We start from the raw sequence: 23,305 nt of genomic DNA, 5'->3' as shown, positions 1-23,305 counted from the left end.
ATGTAACTTTGCAAATTTCTATAAAGGTTTCTAAAAGAATGTGACATAAAGATTGAGGACCAAATTGATTCACTGCTGATAGTTTGCTGGTGGTACAAATGAAAGATTGTGAACTTCAAAGCCAATTTTGAAATAGAGTTAAAATACAAATAAGTTTTGAGTTTGCAAAATGAATCTAAAATAAGGGTTGAGGACCAAATTGACTCGTTGTTGATAGTTTGTTGGTGCAATTACAAGTTTTTTTAATTTTTGAAAAGAGATAGAAATTGGAGGATTGTTGTTAATTTTTTTCTTTCCCCACCTACTGATTTGTCTTGCTTGACTAGATTACATGGAAGAATCATGATGTGACTTAAATAATGCATTTATTCTATCGTTATCTTAGAAAAAAAGGAAATCCCTTTTGACAATGGCAGCCTACAGAATATCGAAACATAAGCAAAAGTTGTTTATTAATCATCACTGTGTTTAACAAGTTACATTGAAAAATTATAAATTCCTGTTAGAGGAGTGTTTCTATCAATAATAAATATTATTTTTTACCAAATTTTATATATATATATATATATACACACACGTAATTTATTTTTTAAACTTATATATCTTTGGAAGTATTCATGCAATCAAAAGTTTACTTGTACAAGTCTCCAAAGGCATATTAAAGGTTGTTTAGAAGTGTAGTTGTAGTTATAATTACTTTTCAAAGTATTTTTATTTTAGAAATATATTAAAATAATATTTTTTTATTTTTAAAAATTATTTTTGATATCAGCGCAACAAAATGATCTAAAAACATCAAAAAAAATTTGAAGCAAAGAAAAAAATAAAAAAAAATAATTTTTTTTCAAAAACGCTTTTAAAACGCAAAAAAAAATAGGGTCTAAGCAACAATTTATTTTTCATTTAGAATTGTATTTGGGTGTATTTTAAAATTGTGTTTGGTTTATAAAATTATTTAAGAAAAACTACCCATTTTTTGCTTGAACTCATTTTTAAAAAGTTAATTTTTATGGCAATTTGATGTAATATATGTAGTTTGTATGTGTGTTTACTTGTTTTGTAGCTTTTTTCTATAGAAATTTATTATATGAAAGTATGATTTGTATATGTTAGGATTTGTTTGAGATTTTAGAAATTTGTAAGTTGATGAAATTGATATTAATTTTGTGATTTAGGTGTTTTGTAATGAAATAAATAATGGCTTATTTAATGGGAAAGTTTAATATTTTGTCAATTTTATTGTTAAGTTGAAATTTTTTGTAAATGTGGAGGAATTTGAATGTTTTTTAGAAAATTGATAATGATTTAAAAGTAATATTAAAATAAATTGAATACGTTTGAGTTAAATCAATGTTAGCTAATTTATTTAGTTCACATAATTAATTAATACATATTGTCGTCAGTATTCTATATAGGTTTGATATAAATAGTGAATAATTATTCTTGGAAGTATCGAGTTTCACTTGAAAGGTTGTGCATGATGGATCATTGTAATGTGGTTAAGGGTTTAATTACACACTATCTAATCTGAGAAATATTATTGGAAGTGATATTAGATGTCTATATAAGAGGTGTAAAAATAAAAATAAAAATTATCAATCTTTGTCTACCGACTTAGAAAAAAATTCAAATTTTCACATCGCTGAGAATACCTTTGTTAATGTTGATACTGAGGAGTTGAATAATATATTGACAACCAGTGAATATACAGAATTCGATGAAGATAATGATATTGACGAGTAGCAATTAAATATAAAAGATTATGGTGGACATGGCAATGACAAAATTAAAGAAGAAAAAGATAATTTGGATTAATTTGTAAAACATTAGTGCTTTATAAATTGACTTTAATATAATATTTCTTGGTTGTTCCTTTACAATGACGTAAATTTATTATTACATAATTATGAAACATTTAATTTTATGATTTTATTATTATAAACAAAAATAGTTTAATTGTGTTGTGATTTTACTGCATTTGAAGGATGGATAGATATAGAATAAATAATGAAGGGAAAAAAATGTTTTATACCGATGGAATCACCACCAGTTGTTCATTACAAATAGAATTATCGACGAATTAACTCCGCCAAAAATTTCTAGATAGTTGGAAAAAAATTACACTCATATGCCACTGACAATTACAGATAGAATCATTAATGGATTAACTCCGTTAGAAAGTTCCATAGAGTTGAGAAAAAATCACACCCCAATGTCATCGACCATTATAGATGGAATCGCCAATGGGGTGAAAATTCATTAGTGATTTTAAAGGGGTGTCTGGAAAATCTCAGGTTAAATCAGAAGTATAATTTTTAATTACCAATGGAATTATCAATAAAAATTAAAAATATATATTTTTGTTAATGTCTCTCAGTAAAAAAACCCTAATTAAAAGACCAAAATCCCTAACTTTAGAACACTAGCCCGTCTTCTCTTCCTCACAAACTCTTTCTACAACTTCTCCCTTTATTCTCTTTGTCATCATTCTAGTCCTCTTCTTATTCCCTCTTATTCTCTTCCTCTCTCATTCCATCCTCATGTGAGAACCATCCATACTAAGTAAATTTCCTTCTTCTTCGTCTTTTTTTTTCTTGTTTGACAAGGTTTATAGGTTAATTAAAAAAAATTTCACACTCAATCTCTTCCCCTTTCATTTCATCAAGGTCTTTAACACCAGTAAGAAGAAAAGTTTCATGTCAATCTCCCGCTTCTTCCTCTCTCTTTTTCTTTTTTTTTAAAAAAATTCATTATGTTTTTATGAAATATAATTTTTATAGCCAAACTTATAAGCTGAGTAGTCAGAGCTCTTAGTTGATTTCCATCATTTTTAAAATTTGAGGTATTCTGCATAATAAGTTATTTTTTTTTCATTGATATTTATTATGGGGTTTTGACCCATTTAATAGATTTTAGTGGATTTTAGTCCTAGAGAAGAAAAGGGAAAGGGAGGGAAATACATTTTTGGTAAAAGTAAAATTGGTTTCAAATTAAGTAAGATTTTATTTGAGGTTATATATATATATTTTATTTGTCAACATGAGTAATTTAGGTTAATTTTGTTTCATTAATGTAATTTTTTAATTGAATATGTTATTTTATAAATTGAATTTATGTTAGTTGTGTAATTTACTTTTGGTTTAAATGGTAATTTATATTGTTGTGAAATTAGTTAATAATACAAATAATTTGTAGGTAGAAAACATGTTAATTTTAAAAGTAATTTACAATTATCATATAAAATTAATTTTATTTTAAAAATGTAATGAAATTCAATAGAAAATTATTGCAAGTTGCTTTCTATGCAACGTGCATGTGAACAATATTAGTATACAAAATATAATTTTTGTGGAGTTATAACAAAATTATAAAATTTTGTTAAAATTGGCCAAATTGTTAGTTTATATAATTTTGGAAAATTTCAGAAATTAACCAAATTGTTAGCAGAAATATTTCCTTAGTTGATTATTCACATTTTATAGGGTTTTGTTTTTTTAGAAATCAATAGGAAAAAGGACTTGTTGTAAATAAAATCAATTGATTTGTGTCTATCATTTTTTTTAAAAATATGAATGTTATTACCTTTTTTAATCCTTTAATTTGTGTAGATGCCAAGGGAAAAGTCAATTATGCATCATATGAATAAGAGCGCTACTAGTTCTTCTAGCAGTGCTTTTAATAACCATGAGTTGTTGGTGTCGATCATGAACAGACACTTGAGGCATAGACAGCCTCTCTCGATGCAAACTCGTTGAGTGCGATGTCGCCTTGTTGAGGGGGGGTTCGTTAAGAGAAAAAATATATACAGTGGGAAGTACATTACCTAATGGAATCTTGACCACTCAATGTAAGTTTGTTTTCCTTTCTTGCACGATTAAAATAATAATAATAATTTTTGAAAAATAAATTTCAATTAGCAAATTGAATTTTAGGTTTGCAAATTTTGAAGTTTCCCACACAATAATATCAGTGATGAAATCATCGTTGGAAGTGTCATTGTTTCAATAGAATCAAGTTTCCAAAAATCTTGAATGGAAACTCATGATTGATACATGGTTAGGAAAGTTCAAGGTTAGTATATACTTAAATAAATTTTTTATTATTTTAATTCAATTAGTTTAATGATTTTAATGAACTAACTTTTTAACAAATTTTACTTGCAAGTAAAACTTTTATTGGGATACAGTTGGCAACGATATTGTCAGGAGAGTTTGGGAGAATCGTAACACAAATAAGTAAGATTGAACTATCAATGTTATATTTTTTATTTAAATGAAAAAAAATATTTTTCATTATCTTAATCGATAATTTACTTCTACCATATAGGTTGTATGATTTTTTATATGAGGTACAAAAAGGGAAAAAAAAAGATGATAAAGAAAAAGGTCTTTCAAGTTAAGAAGATATGACGGTTTGAAGGGATTTCAGACCTCTGCATGTCTCGAGTGCTTTATAGGAAGCTTATACCCAGCATGTGATGTCGAAGCATTTCATGGTTCAATTACCATGCACACTGGTGGATCCATTCGGTTTATTTTGCATGCGAAGCAAATGATAAGATTTCTTTTTATTACATCCATTTTTTTAATTGTTTTTTTATATGAAAATGTTTAACTAACAACAATTTTTTTTTTTGTAAACTACAGTTCTTGAGTGCAAACTAAAACTAATGGAGCTTTTTGTAGAAACTCATATTCAAAATGATGACTGTTGAAAAAGTGTGTAACAGCTCATGGATAACTGAGCTCCAAACTTCATGGTATGTTGTATTTCAACATTTTTGTTTTCTTAAGTTATATTTTTTAAATTAGCTAACTGTTTTTTTTTTAGGAAACATATAACACCTGGTTGTAGTAGAGATACGAGGATGATCCTTTGACTTATCCGGAACTCAATTTGAATTTATAGTTAGAGGTAGAATCGTTTGGTGGACCCGAAAGAAATTGGATTACGGTATCTCAAACAATACGACTAAGTTGCGGATGACCTGTAGTGTTTTCAACCAATGGATGCTCGCAATCAATTTTCAGCACTCAATCTTTGAAGTTCCAGGCGATTTTAAACCAACAAGTTAAAGATTGGACGACCCATATTACTGCTGAGATAAAACGACTTAGTGTTGAAATGATTGGACTCTAGCGATTATACATGAGTTAAAATCAAACATGAGTGATACATGTTGCCAACCTTATCTCCCCTTCAGTCTTAATGAAGACCTACCTACTCCTCCTCCTTTAACCACTTTCTTCTAGATGAATTGCGTTTAAATTAATAAATTTTTTAAATCTGTAATAAATATTTGATTTTTTATTTTATTTGATTTTATACTTTTTATATGTGTTTTTAAAAATTAAAAAATTACTGATGGACTTCCAAAAAGAGTTGGAAAAAAATTATAAGAAATGTCACTAACACTATTTACTCACCGACAAGTTAATTCCTTCGATAATATAAAAATAAATCACTGATGTGATTACAAACAGTCTTTTCTACGAGTGTTGTGCCATCTTTACCGATAAAAATACCAATGAATTGATGCTAATAAATGGTTTTTTTTTTGTTTGGCATACTTATTTTGTTTATAAATCCACTTATGATAATTTTACCAACAAGATAACCAACATAATACAAATCACCAACGATAATTTTTTTACAAACAATAACCGTTTCGTGATCTTGTTGGTAAAATTATTCTAGAGAATCAGTATCTAAACACCAACGGAATAGTCTATCGATGAAATGCAAAATTCTGGTTTTGATTTTGGTATTCATGCTAGAAGATAATTTTTAACTTTTTTTTTGTATGATTGAAATTTTTATCTAGAATGTATGCTAGTATTTTAATTATGATTGCAAGTTTACCATGTTCTAGAAGTTTATTTTCAGATTTGGTAAGGGATATTATGTCAGTTCATTTGACTTGAGATATAATTGACCTTAGTGTAAAATAAACACGTAACTCAAGCCTTACAATAATTTAGTGTGAAGGAGGAAATAAAAAATTGAAAATCAGATAGACTAAGAAAGAAAGAGAGTAATATCCAAGATGCATAAATTAGATCAAAGAAAATAATTATTTTACAGATGGAGAGAAATTTTGGGATAGTAGCCCCTGGTTTTGCTACTTCAGCTAACTTGTTCATCCGTAAGAGAATCTTGAAAAGCAAGTAAATACATTGCAGCAGCTCCCACCTTCTTTGGAAACAGCATGGACCTGCAGGTAGGGCAGGTGACATGAGCTTGATCCACCCAACTATCTAGGCATTTTAGATGAAACACATGAGAGCAGTTGCATGGTTCTCTGACTTCATCTCTTCCTTCTATACAGTCCAAGCAGACAGGACATATGCTCTCTTGATCATCTTCAAGCTTCCCTGATCTTTCAAGTAAACTGCTGTATGCTATCACTTTCAGTTTCTTCTTGATCAGTCTTGCAAGAGTGGAAACTGGGACTGGAATTGGTGATGGACAAAGTTCATCCATTAAAAGAACATAACCCTCTGTGGTATCTTGATCTTGATCGGAATTGTAAAGCAGTTCAGGCGGCTTGAACATACGTAGAATGGTTAGAGTCAATAGAAACACCAACTTGATGAAAGTGAGAAGCTCTACCAGGAATTTGAAACAAAAACATTTTGGCATCTTCACTGCAACAAAGCTGGGAATCCCCATTTTTGTGTCTTTATGTGCGCGTGCGTGTGTGAGAGAGGGAGGGAGGGAGGGAGGGAGGGAGGTAGAGGGAGATTTGAAGTTGAAGAAATGATGGAAGCCACTACTTATGGTAGGGTTGATAATGGAGGGCAACTTAACCTAGGAAACAACATTCAAGTAAAACATTATTGGGTGTCCTACACAAAGAAGTTAGGATAGCGACAATTGCATGTGTGGATTTGCTAATTGTCATGTCAATATTGACAAGTTTTGAACAATTTTTATACATTAATATTAAATCTTCTTTCATGAATGAATTAATAACAAATTGTTTATGTTCTTAATTGAAGTCTCTATTGGCATTTCTCTCTCTCTCTCTCTTTAAATTTAACACAAATTTTAAACGCTAATATCACTTTCAAATTGACTTTTGATGTCACAAAAATCAAATAACAAAAAACAATGTTTGTTAAGTGATAATATGATAAATCATGTTGGAGTTAACATTAGTGATAAAACAACTTTTTCAATTGGAGAGTGAAGGAGAAGTAGTGATGGCCATATGGAATTTATTTATTGGTTTATTGTTAGCCACACAATTTAAAAGCCTGAGGGTTGTTTGGGAGTGTGATATTGGTTGAGTTTTTTCAAAGTGCTTTTTGCTTGAAAATATAATTTTTTTTATTTTTAAAAAATAAAATTTGACACAAATTTTGAACGCTAATATCACTTTTAAATTGACGTTTGATGTCACAAAAATCAAATAAAAAAAACGATGTTAGTTAAGTGATAATATGATAAACCATGTTGGAGTTAACATTAGTGATAAAACAACTTTTTCAATTAGAGAGGGAAGGAGAAGTAGTGATGGCCATATGGAATTTATTTATTGGTTTATTATTAGCCACACAATTTGAAGGTCTGAGGGTTGTTTGGGAGTGTGATATTGGTTGGTTTTTTGCAAAATGCTTTTTGCTTGAAAATATATTTTTTTTTATTTTTTTAAAATAAAATTTGACACAAATTTTGAACATTAATATCACTTTTAAATTGATGTTTGATGTCACAAAAATCAAACAAAAAAAACGATATTAGTTAAATGATAATATTATAAACCATGTTGGAGTTAACATTGGTGATAAAACAACTTTTTCAATTGGAGAGTGAAGGAGAAGTAGTGATGGCCATATGGAATTTATTTATTGGTTTATTGTTAGCCACACAATTTGAAAGTCTAAGGGTTGTTTGGGAGTGTGATATTAGTTGGTTTTTTTCAAAGTGCTTTTTACTTGAAAATATAATTTTTTTTATTTTTTAAAAATAAAATTTGACACAAATTTTGAATGCTAATATCACTTTTAAATTGACGTTTGATGTCACAAAAATCAAATAAAAAAAAGCGATGTTAGTTAAGTGATAATATGATAAACCACGTTGGAGCTAACATTATTGATAAAACAACCTTTTTCAATTGGAGAGTGAAGGAGGAGAAGTAGTGATGGCCCTATGGAATTTATTTATTGGTTTATTGTAAGCCACATAAATTTTGAGTGTTTGGAAGTGTGGTAGCGATTGTTTTTCAAAGTGTTTTTTTCTTAGAAATGTATCAGAATAAAGTTTTTTTTATTTTTAAAAAATTATTTTTGATATCGACACATCAAAATAATCTAAAACACCTAAAAAATATTAATTTGAAGCAAAGAAAAAAATTAAAAAAAATTATTTTTTTTCAAAAGAGTTTTAAAACGCAAAAATAAACAGAACACATTGAGTTTCCCTCAACAAAAGGTGTAAAATATTGAAGAATATATGTGTTTTTCATTGTATAATTTTTGTGGTTGTGGTTTGAAAAAAATAAGTTTAAGAAAATTATAAATTATAGCTTTTTTAACTAAAATGTTTTATAAAAAAAATGATTGCAATATATTAATAAAATACTTTTAAAATTGTAATTAAAATAAAATACTGGAGTTTGGATGTAAAAAAATTAATTTGAAGAATTGTTTTTTAATTTTGATGAAAAGCAGGTTCAACATTAATGATAAACAGACATTATATCTTCATCTTTGCTTTTTTAACTAAATATGTTTATGTTTTCATTATTTCCATTTCTTTTTATATCATAAGACACTACCTAAAAGTATCTCCCTAGTTACATGTTATTTTCAAGAAACATTAACTACACACTAAAAGGTGTGGAGAAATTATTCCCTCATAGAAAGTAGCCTCTCTCACAGTTCACTATCGATTTTTACAATGATTGTTTTTTAATTTTACCCTAAAATTGTCAAATTGGAGACCAATTTGAGTTAATTTATTAAGAAAGAGTGACATTAAAAGATAGGGGATCAAAAGAAAAAACATGGTGGGAATAAGTGGCTTTAACAAAGTTTGTGTGAAATGTGCATTTTAATCCCCAAACTTTCCTGATTATAAATATGTGGTCCTTTCAATTTTAAAAAATTAAGAATAAAGTCAATTTTGATGCCAAACTTTTTTTTTCCCTAATTTGAGAGATGAGGAAAAATGATCGGATTCTAGCAATAGATAGAGAAAATTATTATTTACACCGATTAAGGTCACGAAAAAGGATTATTTTGATGTTAATGAGTTTTTTTATATGGGAAGAGTTTATCTTAGGTGTTTTTTCTCTTGAAATTGCCTTATATAGTAGACTTGAGCTCACAAACAATTTTGGTTTTGGATTGATTATCAATTTTTATGCACTTTTTTTTTGTATTGTTTGAAGCCATAAATATATTTTACAAAATGTTTAGGGTTTTTTGGGTTATTTGGATTGAAATATGGTTGAAAATGAGATTTGTTTTTTAGTATGACATATCGCAACCCAATTTTCCAACAATTAGAGGTCACCAAAAATTAAAAAAGTTGATAAAAAAAACCATTAAAGGGATAAATGATAGGTTGTCAGCCTTTTAAGAGAATTAAAAAATAATAATTAGACCCAGTCATATGGGCTGCTCTAGGCCCGCACGCCCGAGCCTTTTTCTTTATGCCCTTGCTCTCTAGGCTAACCCAGATTTTACCCATCATAATTTAATTTTTTATATATATATTTTTCTTGCTTAATTTTTTTTTTTTACAATTTCATAGCTAATGTTTTGTTGATTATTAATTAAGTAATATAATTTGTTTCGGTTTGGTATTTATATCCAGTTACCTCAATATTTAGTTAATTTTTAATTTTATAAGTGTCTATTTTAGATAAGAAAAATTATTGAACAAAATCTTTTTTAGTCCAAATGAGTCATAATTTAGATTACGAGTTTGATTGATTAACTACGGTTGGTTAGAAATTGAGTTTCGTAAATATAAATAATTCTCAATTTATTTAATTAAATAAATGAATTTTTTAATTTTCAATTAACATTTTTTATATTTAAAAAATACATAAAAAAATATCGTTGTATTGAAAAAAAAAATCGACGCAGCAAAGAAAAAGTTAAATAGCTAGTTGCATGACACTACAAATTGTTGCTGCAATTATTATGATGGGCTTTTTTTCAATCTATGAAAAGCCTAAAAGCCAGTTCTGAAAGCTCGAGGATTGTCTCAGGCCGGATTCGAGTCTAAATCACATTGGTTTAGAGGCCTTTGGCATTTGTATACAATTTTTGGACTCAATGAAGATCAGTCCAGTTACAGAAAAACCAGAAGTTGAAGACAGGAAACAAGAAGCTCAGCCCAAACAGAAATTGAAGATAGAAAGAACGACATGACAGGTTTTATCCACAACGTTAGTTCTCTCAACCCTGCTCTCCTTCATCACTCATTCTCTCTTCAACAATGGCTTCTTCTTCTTCTCTCTCAACCCATTATCACTTCATTTCTCCTCTTTCTCCTTCTTCAAAGAACAATGCTAACATCAAGCTTTCCTCTTTTCTTTTTGCTTCTCCCATTAGCTTATCTTCAAACCCCAATATTTCTCTTCAATTCTTTGACAAGAAACACTCCCCACTTCTTTCAACAGCTCCAAGAAGGCTCTCGGTTATTGCAATGGCCCCTCCAAAGCCTGGTGGAAAGGCCAAGAAAGGTAAAAAAAATTCCCTTTATGTTTTTATTTGTGAAGTTTCAATTTTTGGGTTGTTTTGTGATGATCTTTTTTGTGGGGTTGCAGTGATTGGATTGATAAAGTTGGCTTTAGAGGCAGGGAAGGCAACTCCTGCACCACCTGTAGGACCAGCGCTTGGTTCAAAGGGTGTAAATATTATGGCTTTTTGTAAGGATTATAATGCCAGAACCGCAGATAAAGCTGGTTATGTCATTCCTGTTGAGATTACTGTTTATGATGTGAGAATTAAAAAATAATTGTTAATTTTTTATGGGGTTGAGATTTTGAGGGTTTTATGGTTTTTCTTGTTTTGATTTTTGTTATGGTGTTATTTTTCAGGATAAAAGCTTTACTTTTATTTTGAAGACACCTCCTGCTTCAGTTTTGTTGCTTAAGGCTGCAGGTATACTTGCATATGATTCTATGGACCAATTGATGTTTCAAGGGTGTTGTGTATAATGCATAGATAGAATCTAGAATACTATAATTGTGTGCTAACATATGAATGATTAACTGTAATTATTGAATTCCCAACAATGTCTTTACAAGTTTAAATGGTGAGAGTCATTTATGATACTTTTAAAACAAATTATATAATGTGAATAGTAGAATGGACAAGTTGTATGCAGATAGTTAAATGATCAAACCATTGAAAGGTTCCTCAAAGAGAAACAGGTATGGGTGTAGTATGCACACATAAGGCTGTAATAACTCTGTGAGAGTTGGTGGTAGCCTTGTGCAGAAAATACACCTGCTAATATTCTCATTATAAGCTTCTTGGTTTTTAGGTTAAGAGTTTGTGATGTTGTGACTCATTCTTTGTGCATTTAAGTGAAGTCATTCATATTTGACAGAGTTGTGTTTCTCTTTGATTACTTAATACCAAAAGGAGTTCCAGACTTCCAGTATTAATACTTGTGAAATTTGATGAATTTGGGTTTGGGAGTCTAGAGCAAGAAAAAGTTTGTCATTTTGCAGTGCAAGAGTGCTTAACTCATTGTGAAGTTTTTTCAAATATCAGGGACATGAATTCTTCCCTTGTTTTGGACCCCCCTTGTTATGCTGTATTAGGTTTTTCATGGAGGGATTGTTTATTTGGCCAAATTGCCTGAGTCTAGTTTGGAATCTATTGTAGAGAAGACTCGTATAACAATCAGAGCTTAAGTGAGCTGTGGAAGGGAAATCCTAAAATTGTTACCTCAAAACACGCCATGTTTTCCCCCTTTTGGTGATTAGTAATACATGATTCTCAGTGTTTCTAACAATTTAGATTAGATAATTGAAATTTCACTTTGCCATTCATCCTATCTGCTCCATAGCAATTCTTTTTCATCCTTAACCCATGTAACTTTTATTGAACCGCTGCTGATGCCAGAGTTGCCTTGTTGTGCTTCAATGTTTATCATTAGGTGTTCACTCAGAGAAGAATTTAACTGAAACTCTTCTTGGGTGCAACCAGTCCTTGTTGAAGTGAAACCAAAATTTGTGTTTCTTGGTATTATGAAGCCACTTCTTCTTCTTTTTCTCTGACTCAGAGAAACAAATACTTGACTCTGAAAATGGAAACATCTGTAAATAATTTCTGCCTAGTTGATGCACAAAATATTTTACTGTTGTTTTTTCTGCTTCTTTTTCCTGGTTAGAATAGAATTCTTACTACTAATCCTAGTTTTTTTTTGCCTATATTAACAATTTGACTCCCTATTAGGCTTTAAAAATTTAGACTTGTGTTGCCATATATCTGTTGAGGAGTTACTAGCATTATGTCAGGAAATATGCAGGTTTCATGCGTAGAGCCTCAACATAGTTAATGAATATATTAAGAATCTCATATTTTGAAAGAACAAGAAATTATATATTGACAAGTTCCTCCAAATAGCTGTTGCTTAAAGTGAGTATAGGGTATTTTCATTTAATTCATGGACAAATTTGTTATTGTAGAGTACTAGTTTTGCAAGATGATTGTGGATGTTATATCAACTGCCATTCAATTTTCATTGTTGTAATATAGATGTTTAATTATAGCGAGTGTTCTTAATTAGGAGTGGAGAAAGGTTCTAAAGATCCAAAGATGGAGAAAGTGGGTAAGGTCACGATTGACCAATTACGCACCATAGCTACTGAAAAGCTTCCAGACTTGAATTGCACAACCATTGAATCAGCAATGAGAATCATAGCAGGCACTGCAGCTAACATGGGGATCGATGTAGATCCTCCCATTCTTGAACCTAAAAAGAAAGTTGTCTTGTAGTTCACTTGGTTACTTTTGCCTTGATTTTGTTATATCTGTATTCATAATCATTTGTAGAATCAATTCATGGAAAGATCTGTATTCATGTTCTACAATCCTCAATCCTGGTCCTTTTGGCAATAAATTTTACAATCTGGTGGATGGCTAGAGCTTCAATCGAAAATCTAAGCATGTCTGAAGTTCGTATTTCGAAGGTGATGATTGGTCTGTTTCATACTGCTGGAATTGGTTCTAGCATGCTCGTTTTGTGTTACATGAAGTTTGTTTCATGTTCAATCATCCCCTTTTGATGGATGGTAACCATGTGCTAAAAGATTTGTTGCAAGTTTAAATGGAGGGAAGAAAGCCAAGCATTGATGAAGACTGGAAAAGGAAGCAGACTTTTCCTGGATGGTTGTGTGCTTCTGATTTTGTCCACCATGTTATGATTTATGAAGTCAGATGCTAGTTGATGAACACCCTAAAACAGGATTACCATAGAGAAATTATTAGATACTGTAAAATAACTTCAGGGAAAAAAAAATATTCTCCTTTTTTTTTCCTGTACTGAGATTTAGAAATCCTGTTTTTAAAAATTTAATTTATTTTTGTTAAAATTTAATATGGTTTGAATGTTTTGGATTGTGTTTTGATGTGCTGAAGTTAAATATGATTTTTAAAAAATAAAAAAAATATTATTAACATGTATATCCGCATGAAAAGTTATTTGAAAGGAAACCGTTACTACATTGTCAAACATACTCTTAATTAACCTTGAACAAAAAAAGAAGTAAAAATGCTCTTATTTTATTTATAAGACTTAACTTAATGTGTGTGTAAAAATGCTTTTATTTTATTTATAAGACTTGATTTAGAGCTTGTTTGGCAATGTGGTTGTAAGTGTTTTTCAAATAATTTTTCATGTCAAAATGTATGTCAATGATGTTTTTTTATTTTTAAAAAATTATTTTTGATATCAGCATATCAAAACGATCCAAAACCTATAAATCATATTAAATTTTAACAAAAAAAAAATTTTAAATTTTTTAAGAACACTGGTTAAACCGCATTTCCAAACATGCTCTAATATGTGTTAGGAAACGTGCATTAACTCGTAAATTAAAAAAATATTATTTTAATATATTTTAAAAAATAAGTGGAATTATACTTTTTAAAAATCCCTTAAAATTGATCTAGCAATCACATTTTTAAATCATCCCTAAAGTTGATCTAGTCAGGACTTGGGTTGCTGGTCACATGTTGAATAGCAGGTTAATTTGCGGGTAAGCTAGTCAATCTAAACCTCGACTTAGAAAAAAAGAATCCAAAAAATGTCACTTCGGTAAAAAGTAAAATAAAAAAAGGTTTTTTTTTTTTCTTGACCTTTCCCAATTGAAGGTCCTGTCATTTTCTGTTTTTCAATCAAGGTCTTGTCATTTCCTGTTTTTTAAAGTAATTTTTTATTTTTTTATTTGAAAACATAAGTTCTTAAATAATTTTGAAGTAATAATAATTAAAAAAATAAAAAAACACTATACACCAAGAGTTGAACCTAACCAAATAATACATGGTTTTTTCTTTCTTCTTTCCAATTTTGTTTATTTTCTATTAATTATGTTTTTACTGTCGGCTGAAATGAAATTTGTTAAAAGTCTTGTTTTGTGGGTCAAATTTTCTGTACCGTAAAAACACTTTAAAAGTGCACTTATTATTCATCAACAAGGTGAAAAACGTGTAGTTCAAATGATTTAATTTAATATCATATCAAATTATATTTTGGTTTAATATATATATTTTGTGAAATTTGTGTATTTTTCCATATAATAATTATCATTTAGAAAAATAGGTAGATCTCACAGCCAGGGTATTGGGTAGTTTAACTATTTTTTATTGTTTTTTAGAGCTCACAAAAGGACAATGTTATTTTAAAGAGTTAAATTGATAAAATAATATTTTAAACAATATAAATGTGTTTTTTTTATTATGTATATTTCATTAAAAAAAATATTTGAAAAGTCAATTGTATTAAAATGAAAAAAATAAATACTTTATTTTTTCTTTAATAAGTTTCATGTTATTTTGTTTTTCATGTGACTACATTTTAGTTTATTTTTTGTTGATTCTATTTTGTTGGTTTTAATTTTTTTTAAAGATATATAAAAAAAATATTTTTTTAAAAAAAATATTTTAATATTTTGTTTAGCACTCTCTTTAAAACTAGCATAAAACAAGTATAAAAAAATTAAAATAATATTTTTTTTATTTTATTTAGCATGCCCCTTGGAGTTGCTCTTGTGCTGGTTGGATTTCGGATTTTCAAAATGGCCACCTAATAGCTACGTATTTAATTACTAAAAATATTAAAAGATTTGAAGTGAAATTACCTGTCCATATAAACCCTCTTAATTGAATCCAAAACACTCCAAATAACAACGTGAATTACAAAAACCTAATTGTGTCGGTTAATTACTATTCACCAGCATATAAACCACTGTTAACATAAACCTAATTTTTCTTTTAGTTATATAAGTTATTTTCAATTTTAACTACCATTTTTTTTTTCAATTTTATCTTGCATAATTGAGAAATTATTTTTATTAACTTGGTACGAGGTTCTTGAAATGTCCAAAAACATCTAGATAGTTGGTTAATGCTCAATTTTATATTAAAATATTGATTATATTGCTTGAAAAAAATTGAAAAACAGCATTCCAATTTAACATTATGGTTAAAATTATAGTTCTTTTGCACTATTCAAAGCACGCCTTTTGGAGTTTTTTTCCCTTTAAAATTGTCTTAATTTTCATCTGATGTCTTTTGTTTTTGTAATTTTTGTTTTGGTATAAAATTTTATTTTATTTATTTGCTGTCTTAGTTTAGAAAAAAGAAAAGAAAGAGAGATTCATCAAGAAATAAGAAAGAAGAGAGAAAATTGATTGTTAGTAAAAATTTTAATTATGAAACTAATTGTTTAAAGATGTTCTGTTGATGTGTTTTTTTACCTTTTATCTTGTCAAAAAAAAAATAGATTGAGGTTTATCATGAGAAAGCATAATGCATATTCGTGGCTTATTCTAATAATAATAAAAATGATTATAAATGATATGACCCAGCAATGCTATGTATCATGAACGTTGTTTTGATTGTTTTTGTATTTTAAAAGTATTTTTAAAAATATTTTAAATTTTTTTTATTTAAAATTAATATATTTTTTAATATTTTTATATTATTTTAAACTGATATTAAAAATAATTTTAAAAAATAAAAAATAATTACTATCCCATATCCCATTTCCAGACTAGTTAATCAAAATACGTTCTTCAAAAGAAGTAGAAAAGTTGCTGGAGAGAGTGCAGGGACGGCTGAAATACAGGCAAGCTCATGAACCCCGTACGCCGACACCATTGATTCGTAAAGGCGAATCAGAGCTGTAATTACACTGTTCTCAGCCTTGGCAAAGCGGCTAGGCCACAACCGCTGATATGGAGATCCACCAGGCAGCAGAAACTTCTTTTATGCCTGAGGAGAAGAAAGTGGTAAAGCCGGCGACGCATAAAGAAAAGTCGTTGAGCGTGGAATAGCAGATGGATTTCCTCCGTCTTGATGACCCAATCAACTGCTAGGGTTAACAACTCTGCTACCAAAAATAAAATAAAAAAACCCTTACAATAGCGCAAAATAATGTTCATTGTTTTTTTTTTCCAGTTTTTTTTTAATCACACACTTCAACCATCCCTTTTTTTATTTAGTTTATTTTTTAATTTTATCATTAAATATTAAATTATTTAATAATTAAATTTTATAATTTTTCTTAATTTACTTTGTATCAATTTATTTAATTTTTTTTTAATTTTAACCTTTAATATTAGATACGATGAAATTAGTTTCATAATTATTATTTTTTTGTTTTTTATAAAGTTATTTTCATCTCATAACCCGAGTTATAAATTTGAGATGTTAACCTAGTTTGACTCATATTATTTTTTTTATTTTTTATTAAATATTTTTTTCAATTTCATCATTCAATATTAGATTGATTTAAAATTGAGTTTTATAATTTTTTTATAAAATTAAATCATAAATTTAATAAATTAATCCATATAAACAATCTAATATATTATATAAATCCTATCCAAACTCCTATCTCTCTACATAATCATAATCAATTAATCATTGTCACCCTAACACGTAAAATGCCCTCTCATTTATGCCAAAAATCAAATTCCAATGATTAAAAATATTTGCTTTGTTTCTGACATTTTTTTTTTCAAATCTTTAAGTTTTAGGCCTCGTTTGTTTATTGAAAAGTAGTTTTTTTTAGAAAGTAAATTCTGAAAAAGTGAATTATTTTTCGATGTTTGGTAGTGTAATGAAAAATAAGTTGAAAAATATTTTCCAGTGTTTGGTATGTTATGGAAAATGAGCTGAAAAATAATTTATTAATGTTTTATTTTTTTTTCAAGTTTATTAAAATAATAAGGAACAAATCTTACAAATTAAAAAGTTGAATGCAAATGAAATTGAAAAAAATATAATTTCATAAATTATCTCAAATAAAATAAATAATAATCAAAATAATAGAGATCAAATCTAAAAAATAAAAAAAATAAAAGATGAAGAAATTAAAATAATAATAATTAACATTTCATAAATTATTTCAAATAAAATAAATAACAATCAAAAGAATGGGGACCAAATTTTATAGATAAAAAATTTCAATTAAAAAATGATAAGAGAAAAACAAATAACAATTATAAAAATAAAAACAAAAATTAATATAAAAATTAAATTTTAAAGGATAAAGTTGAAAAAAAATATTCAAAACAATATATATATATAGCAATAAAAAGTTTGAAAACTAAATTTAATATAGTTAGCAAATTTATAACTAACAAATATTTCTTTAAATATATCATACCAATATACCAATATATTTTTCAAATTATTTGAAGAAAACTTATACCAAAACAATTATACCAAAACCAAATCCAAAAGTTTGTGTAATTGTGAGGAGGAAGTAAAAGGAAACAATGCTTAATTGAAAATTAATAACTAACAAACAAAACAAAACAAAACAAAAATCCATTATTAAGTTATAGAATCTGCATATTCAATGGATCCAAAGAACAATACAGTATGGAAAGGAAAAATGAGTCATGCGTAGGGATGATGTTGTCTTTTCCTATCTATAAAATACTAAAAATCATTGCACAACATGGCAACACAAACACAAACATTAAAAAAAGAAATTAAAAAAAAACACAAAGTATTTTTTGTGGTGTCATGCTCTCTCGAGATAGAGCAATCATAAGAAGCTGAGACAACATATCGTCGCCAAAACCAAAACCAAAACCTTCAGAATTTAAGCATACCGAAAGGTACTTTCTTTGCCTTTCTTTATTGTTTATTGACTGGTATTAGTTATGGATATGGAATGTAATGTTTTTTCTTGGATTTTCTTCTGGATCTTTGAAAGAGAATTTATCTTCTGGATTAAAGTTTATTACTTTATTACTTTTGGTGTACTTTTCGTCAATGGGTCTCGTGCATTTTTGCTGTTCATTCCATTTTTAGGCTTGTTTTGTGTTCGTTGTTCTGAATTGGATTATGGGTTTTTGAGGTCTTGTTTTCGTTGAACAAAAAAAAATTTTAGTTGGTTTTGGGTTTGGGATGAGATGATCTTGTGTTCATTCTAAGCATGTATGTTTTATGGTGGATTTGGTTTGTTATCTTTGATTTTCAAGGGCTGATTTTTTTTTTTTTTTATGGAGTTTTGGGTGATCAATGATTATGTTTTTTAAGGTCTGTAGTGATGGAAGAATGTATTCTGCGTGAAGACTTGTTAAGTTGAATATTTATGATAGTTAGTTTGCCCTTTGTTAATGATTCATTTTTTTTATGTTACCGATTAGTTCCTAATCCCGATGCTTATTGCAAGTTAATATAGAATGTCTTATTAGCATCTTATAAGCCCTGTGTGTGTGTCTCTGAAAGTATTCCTTAATGGAATAGAGCCACCAAAAAAATATTAGATGCAGGAACTTATAATTGCTAGAGATATGTTTGTGCTTGAATGCATTTCTAGATTAATATTCATTTAAGTTTTGTTATTGCTGTCGGTTAAATTCAGATGGACATGCGAAATTCAGAACATGGACGTGTAATTGAAGTACATGTAGATGTTCCAGCTGCGGAGAATAGCCTGGGTGGGAGTAGGATTTGTGGAGGAGTATCGTGTGGATTTTCAGATGCTCAAACCAGTTCTAAAGATGCAAAGGAACGAGGGGCATCCATGAAGAAACTTGGGTGGGCAGTTGGGCTCTGTCTTGTCTTCATGGGTGTTGAAATTGCTGGAGGCATAAAAGCCAATAGTCTTGCAATTTTGACCGATGCAGCTCATCTTTTATCAGATGTTGCAGCATTTGCAATCTCCTTGTTTTCAATCTGGGCATCCGGATGGGAGGCAACTCCACGTCGGACTTATGGATATTTTAGGATTGAGATACTTGGTGCTCTTATTTCCATCCAGATGATATGGCTTCTTGCAGGTATCCTTGTATATGAAGCTATTGTTAGACTTATTCATGATACAGGTGCAGTTAAAGGTGCACTCATGTTTGCTGTTGCTGCTGTTGGCTTACTGGTTAATATTGGCATGGCACTCCTGTTGGGTCACGACCATGGCCACGGGCATGGCCACGGGCATGGTCACGAGCATGGCCACGAGCATGGTCATGAGCATGGTGAGCACAATCATGACCACAGTGATGATGGCCATAGCCACGAGGGTGATGATGGCCATAGCCATGAGGATCATGATCATAGCCATGAGGATCATGATCATGCACATAACCACATGCTGAGTGGAGCCACTCATCATAATCACCACCATCATGAAGGGAGCTGTGAAAACAATGATGAACATCATCATACACACGGAGCAGATCTTGCTGAGCCTCTGCTTAGTACTCACACAGAAGTTGACAACAAAACAAAAGGAGGGAGTAAACAAAAGAAGCAGAGAAATATCAATGTTCAGGGTGCCTATCTTCATGTATTGGGAGACTCAATTCAGAGTGTTGGGGTGATGATTGGTGGGGCAATTATATGGTATAAGCCAGAGTGGAAGATTATTGATCTGATATGCACCCTCGTGTTTTCGATAATCGTTCTGGGCACAACGATCGGTATGATACGGAATATTCTAGAGGTTCTAATGGAAAGTACCCCGAGGGAGATTGATGCAACTAGGCTTGAGAAGGGTCTCTGCGAGATGGATGAGGTGGTTGCCATTCATGAACTGCACATTTGGGCAATAACTGTAGGGAAGTTTCTGTTGGCTTGCCATGTTATGATCAAGCCTGATGCTGATGCTGACATGGTACTGGACAAGGTTATAGATTACATTAGGAGAGAACACAATATCACTCATGTGACCATTCAGATAGAGCGACAGTAAACCGTCAGACTGGGTAAGTGCAAGTTGTATTGGAGTGGCGAAGCTTCAACTTTGAACTTTGTAATTCTTTGTCATTGATGAATAACTGGTTTTATGAATTTTTGCTGGCTCATGACTTCGCCTAACTTGCTTACAAATCCCCATCTGATAATCCCTCATAGAAAGCCGTACTCATCTTATAGAATGTGTTTGTGGTGACTTGCATAGTTTAGGGGGCTTCAGCTACTACATCACTAAGCTGATGTTAATCACAAAGCAATCACATATTTTAATCAACTCAATAGAAGCACAAGAAGCAGCTCGAATATGAGAAAACCCAGTACAATCATTTTTCCATTGTCTTGCAAAGCTTCATAACAATTCTATAGCAGTTTTAAGAAGTGCTCATCGTTCGAGTTGACACCATGTTTTCTAGACCTTCAAAACACAAGTGTCCAGAATTCTCTCCATAATCTAGGGCTGAAAGCTCTCGTGGTGACACTGAATAGTTCACCGAATCTGCTTATCCTTTTTCATGTAGCCCACAGGTTTGAAGGGAGTACAAAACATTAACAGTAGCTATTAGTAATAACAACTCCAGAAAATTTAAAGGTTCAACTGTACTGAAGATTTCTTATCAGATATCCGTTATGACCTTGCCCTGTATCACAAATAAATGGGGACTAAATGATCCAACATCTTGATTTCTGATGAAGTATTTGGTTACAGGTACCCATATATTCTCTAAACTTTACCATCTTGATTCTTGGTGGCTGGAGAGTGAGTTTGAATGGAATGGCTAGCAAGAGGGCAAAGGAGACGGTCCAGCACAGAAACTGTTTTTAGTGAGAGGCAATTTGTGAAGCTGAGGGCAGGACCAGCTTGTCTATGATTTCAAGCATACCTATCTCCATTGCTGCTTTCAAAACCAAAGGCGGCACGGTGCGCTTGAATGTTACAAGGCATGCTGGAGATGACAATCATCTTCATTGGTAGAGGCTGCCATTTTATTTTTTAATTTTCTTGGGAGTTTATTTAGTCCAGGTTCAGACTGGAGAATACCATGCAAAAATAAGGTGTAGATGATTGCTGGATTTTATAGGTAGTTCAATTTCATTGGAGTTTATGTCTTTTACTAGAAAATTTTCTTTTTTCCTCAATATGCACTGAAGAATCTTATCATTCCTCTGGCTTGCTTATCTATCTAACAAAATGAAGAAATTAGGCCAGCTGGTTGACTGGAGATTTTCTGTACCTCTATCAGCGTTCAATATTTAGTAACCTTAAAGGAAGCTCAAATTTCTTAATTCAATACTGCACTTTTGCTGGAAAAGAGCAGCTACAGGTTCAAGAGACATCATTAGCATTCCGTCTGCAAGCTCCTGTTCTTAGTCAAATGGAATGAAAAATATTATCTTGCTATAGAATTGTAGTATTGGCAGATAGATAGATAGATACACAATTGCCATTGAGTCTGCTGTTGGCTTGCTTATGTCTTTTGCTAACCTGCTGATAATTAAAGTTTCATTAATTTTCCATTATGCTCAACATTTCAGCATTATTGATGATTAATTATACCTTCAATACAGCTCAACACTTGAGACCTAAGTCATGCAGAGCTACTGCCGCATCGAGATTGCAGACCTATACGGCTATACGAGCACACCTTTTAGAATTGCCAAGTAGGAGACACCAGCTGCTGAAATGCAACCATAAGAGCGATTCAACTATTTTTTATGGACTCCGCTACAGAAAAAATACAAGCACAACAAGCAACTCGAAACTGAGAAAACCCTGCTTCTTTAGCTAAGTTTTCAAGTTCTTCCCGTGTCCTCTCATTTAGCTGTCCATTCATACTTGGTGTCATAATCTATTTTTGAATTATTTTATTAAAAAAATAAAAATAATAAAAAAATCAACAATTTAGCAAAAAGCTAGTTGAGGAAGGTTCTAGATATATATAGAAAAATCAAGCTAGAGTTTTGAATGAAATTGAAAGCCTAATCATACCCTATCATATCCAAGGCTAGAAAAACAATGCAAATTCAAGGTCAAATTACATGATTTTTGGATGGATTTGCATAAAAATTAAGTTCAAGTACATGACTAGATTTTTAATAGGCCAATTTGATTTAATCATGAGCCAAATAAAAAGTTTAATTATGTTTAAGAATTATTTTGGATCAAATTACAGGATTTAATTAAGTGCAGGGACTTGATTATATTTTAAATGGGCTAAATTAATTTTATTAGGGACTTAATTAGTGAAAAATTAAGTTTGGGAGCTCAATTTAAGCTTAATTGAGAAGATTGTAATTTTAGAGGATCAAACTTAATTTTTACAAAGTCAATTGACTGAAATCAAAGGTATAACTATAAGAAAATAAAAGTTTAGGGTCGATTAGGGTTAAATTAAAGAAATTCATAGTCAATAATCTTTTTCAAATAGGGGTGAAATTGAATAATTTAAAAGTTTAATGATCAATTGTGGGTTAATTTGCATAAACCTAATATCAAGAATCAAAATGAAAAAGGTGTGAAAATTAAAATTTAGGGTTGATGTTGAAGTTCAACAAGGGTAAAATTACATGAAATTAAAAGTTCCAAATCAATTAGGATGCAATTAAAAGAAATCAAAAGCTCAGGGACTAAATTGAACTTTGACCAAATCCCTAAATTAAAATCTTAAAGCCAAAATAATGACAAGACGACAAGTCATCTGGTTATTGTTCATCTTCTTCCACCTGTTTGCCCGAAAAAGTTACTTGAGTGGCTACCTTTTCAAAGCATTTAATGCTTTATCTCTCTACTAAGAGTAAGTACAAAAACCAAAAAACCAAGAAAATAGAGAAAACTAGGGAAAAAAATAAAAAAAACCTGAATCGTGAAAAAAAATCAATTACACCGATTAAAA

The 23,305-nt window shown here is 29.9% G+C and overlaps 3 protein-coding genes across 3 annotated transcripts; 2 read left to right on the top strand and 1 right to left on the bottom strand.

Moving 5' to 3' along the window:
• Nucleotides 1–6,019: 6,019 nt before the first annotated feature.
• Nucleotides 6,020–6,721, bottom strand: LOC133685361 (E3 ubiquitin-protein ligase RHA1B-like). Its single transcript, XM_062106897.1, has one exon. It carries the CDS (start codon nt 6,670–6,672, stop codon nt 6,127–6,129), a length of 546 nt encoding a protein of 181 aa, XP_061962881.1. The 5' UTR covers nt 6,673–6,721; the 3' UTR covers nt 6,020–6,126.
• A 3,674-nt stretch (nt 6,722–10,395) lies between these two features.
• Nucleotides 10,396–13,137, top strand: LOC133690631 (large ribosomal subunit protein uL11c-like). The gene is made up of 4 exons (XM_062110866.1): nt 10,396–10,705; nt 10,790–10,962; nt 11,063–11,126; nt 12,766–13,137. The coding sequence occupies exons 1-4, from the start codon at nt 10,459–10,461 to the stop codon at nt 12,972–12,974; spliced, it is 693 nt and encodes a 230-aa protein (XP_061966850.1). The 5' UTR covers nt 10,396–10,458; the 3' UTR covers nt 12,975–13,137.
• Nucleotides 13,138–18,165: 5,028 nt separating this feature from the next.
• LOC133705880 (metal tolerance protein 1-like) lies at nt 18,166–21,645 on the top strand. The gene is made up of 3 exons (XM_062131303.1): nt 18,166–18,331; nt 19,084–20,425; nt 21,121–21,645. The coding sequence occupies exon 2, from the start codon at nt 19,084–19,086 to the stop codon at nt 20,410–20,412; it is 1,329 nt and encodes a 442-aa protein (XP_061987287.1). The 5' UTR covers nt 18,166–18,331; the 3' UTR covers nt 20,413–20,425; nt 21,121–21,645.
• Nucleotides 21,646–23,305: the final 1,660 nt, after the last annotated feature.

Source organism: Populus nigra, chromosome 1, assembly GCF_951802175.1.
Source record: "Populus nigra chromosome 1, ddPopNigr1.1, whole genome shotgun sequence".
Taxonomy (NCBI): Eukaryota; Viridiplantae; Streptophyta; class Magnoliopsida; order Malpighiales; family Salicaceae; genus Populus; species Populus nigra.
Note: the sequence above shows the minus strand (reverse complement) of the source record. Positions and strands in the feature narration are given on the sequence as shown.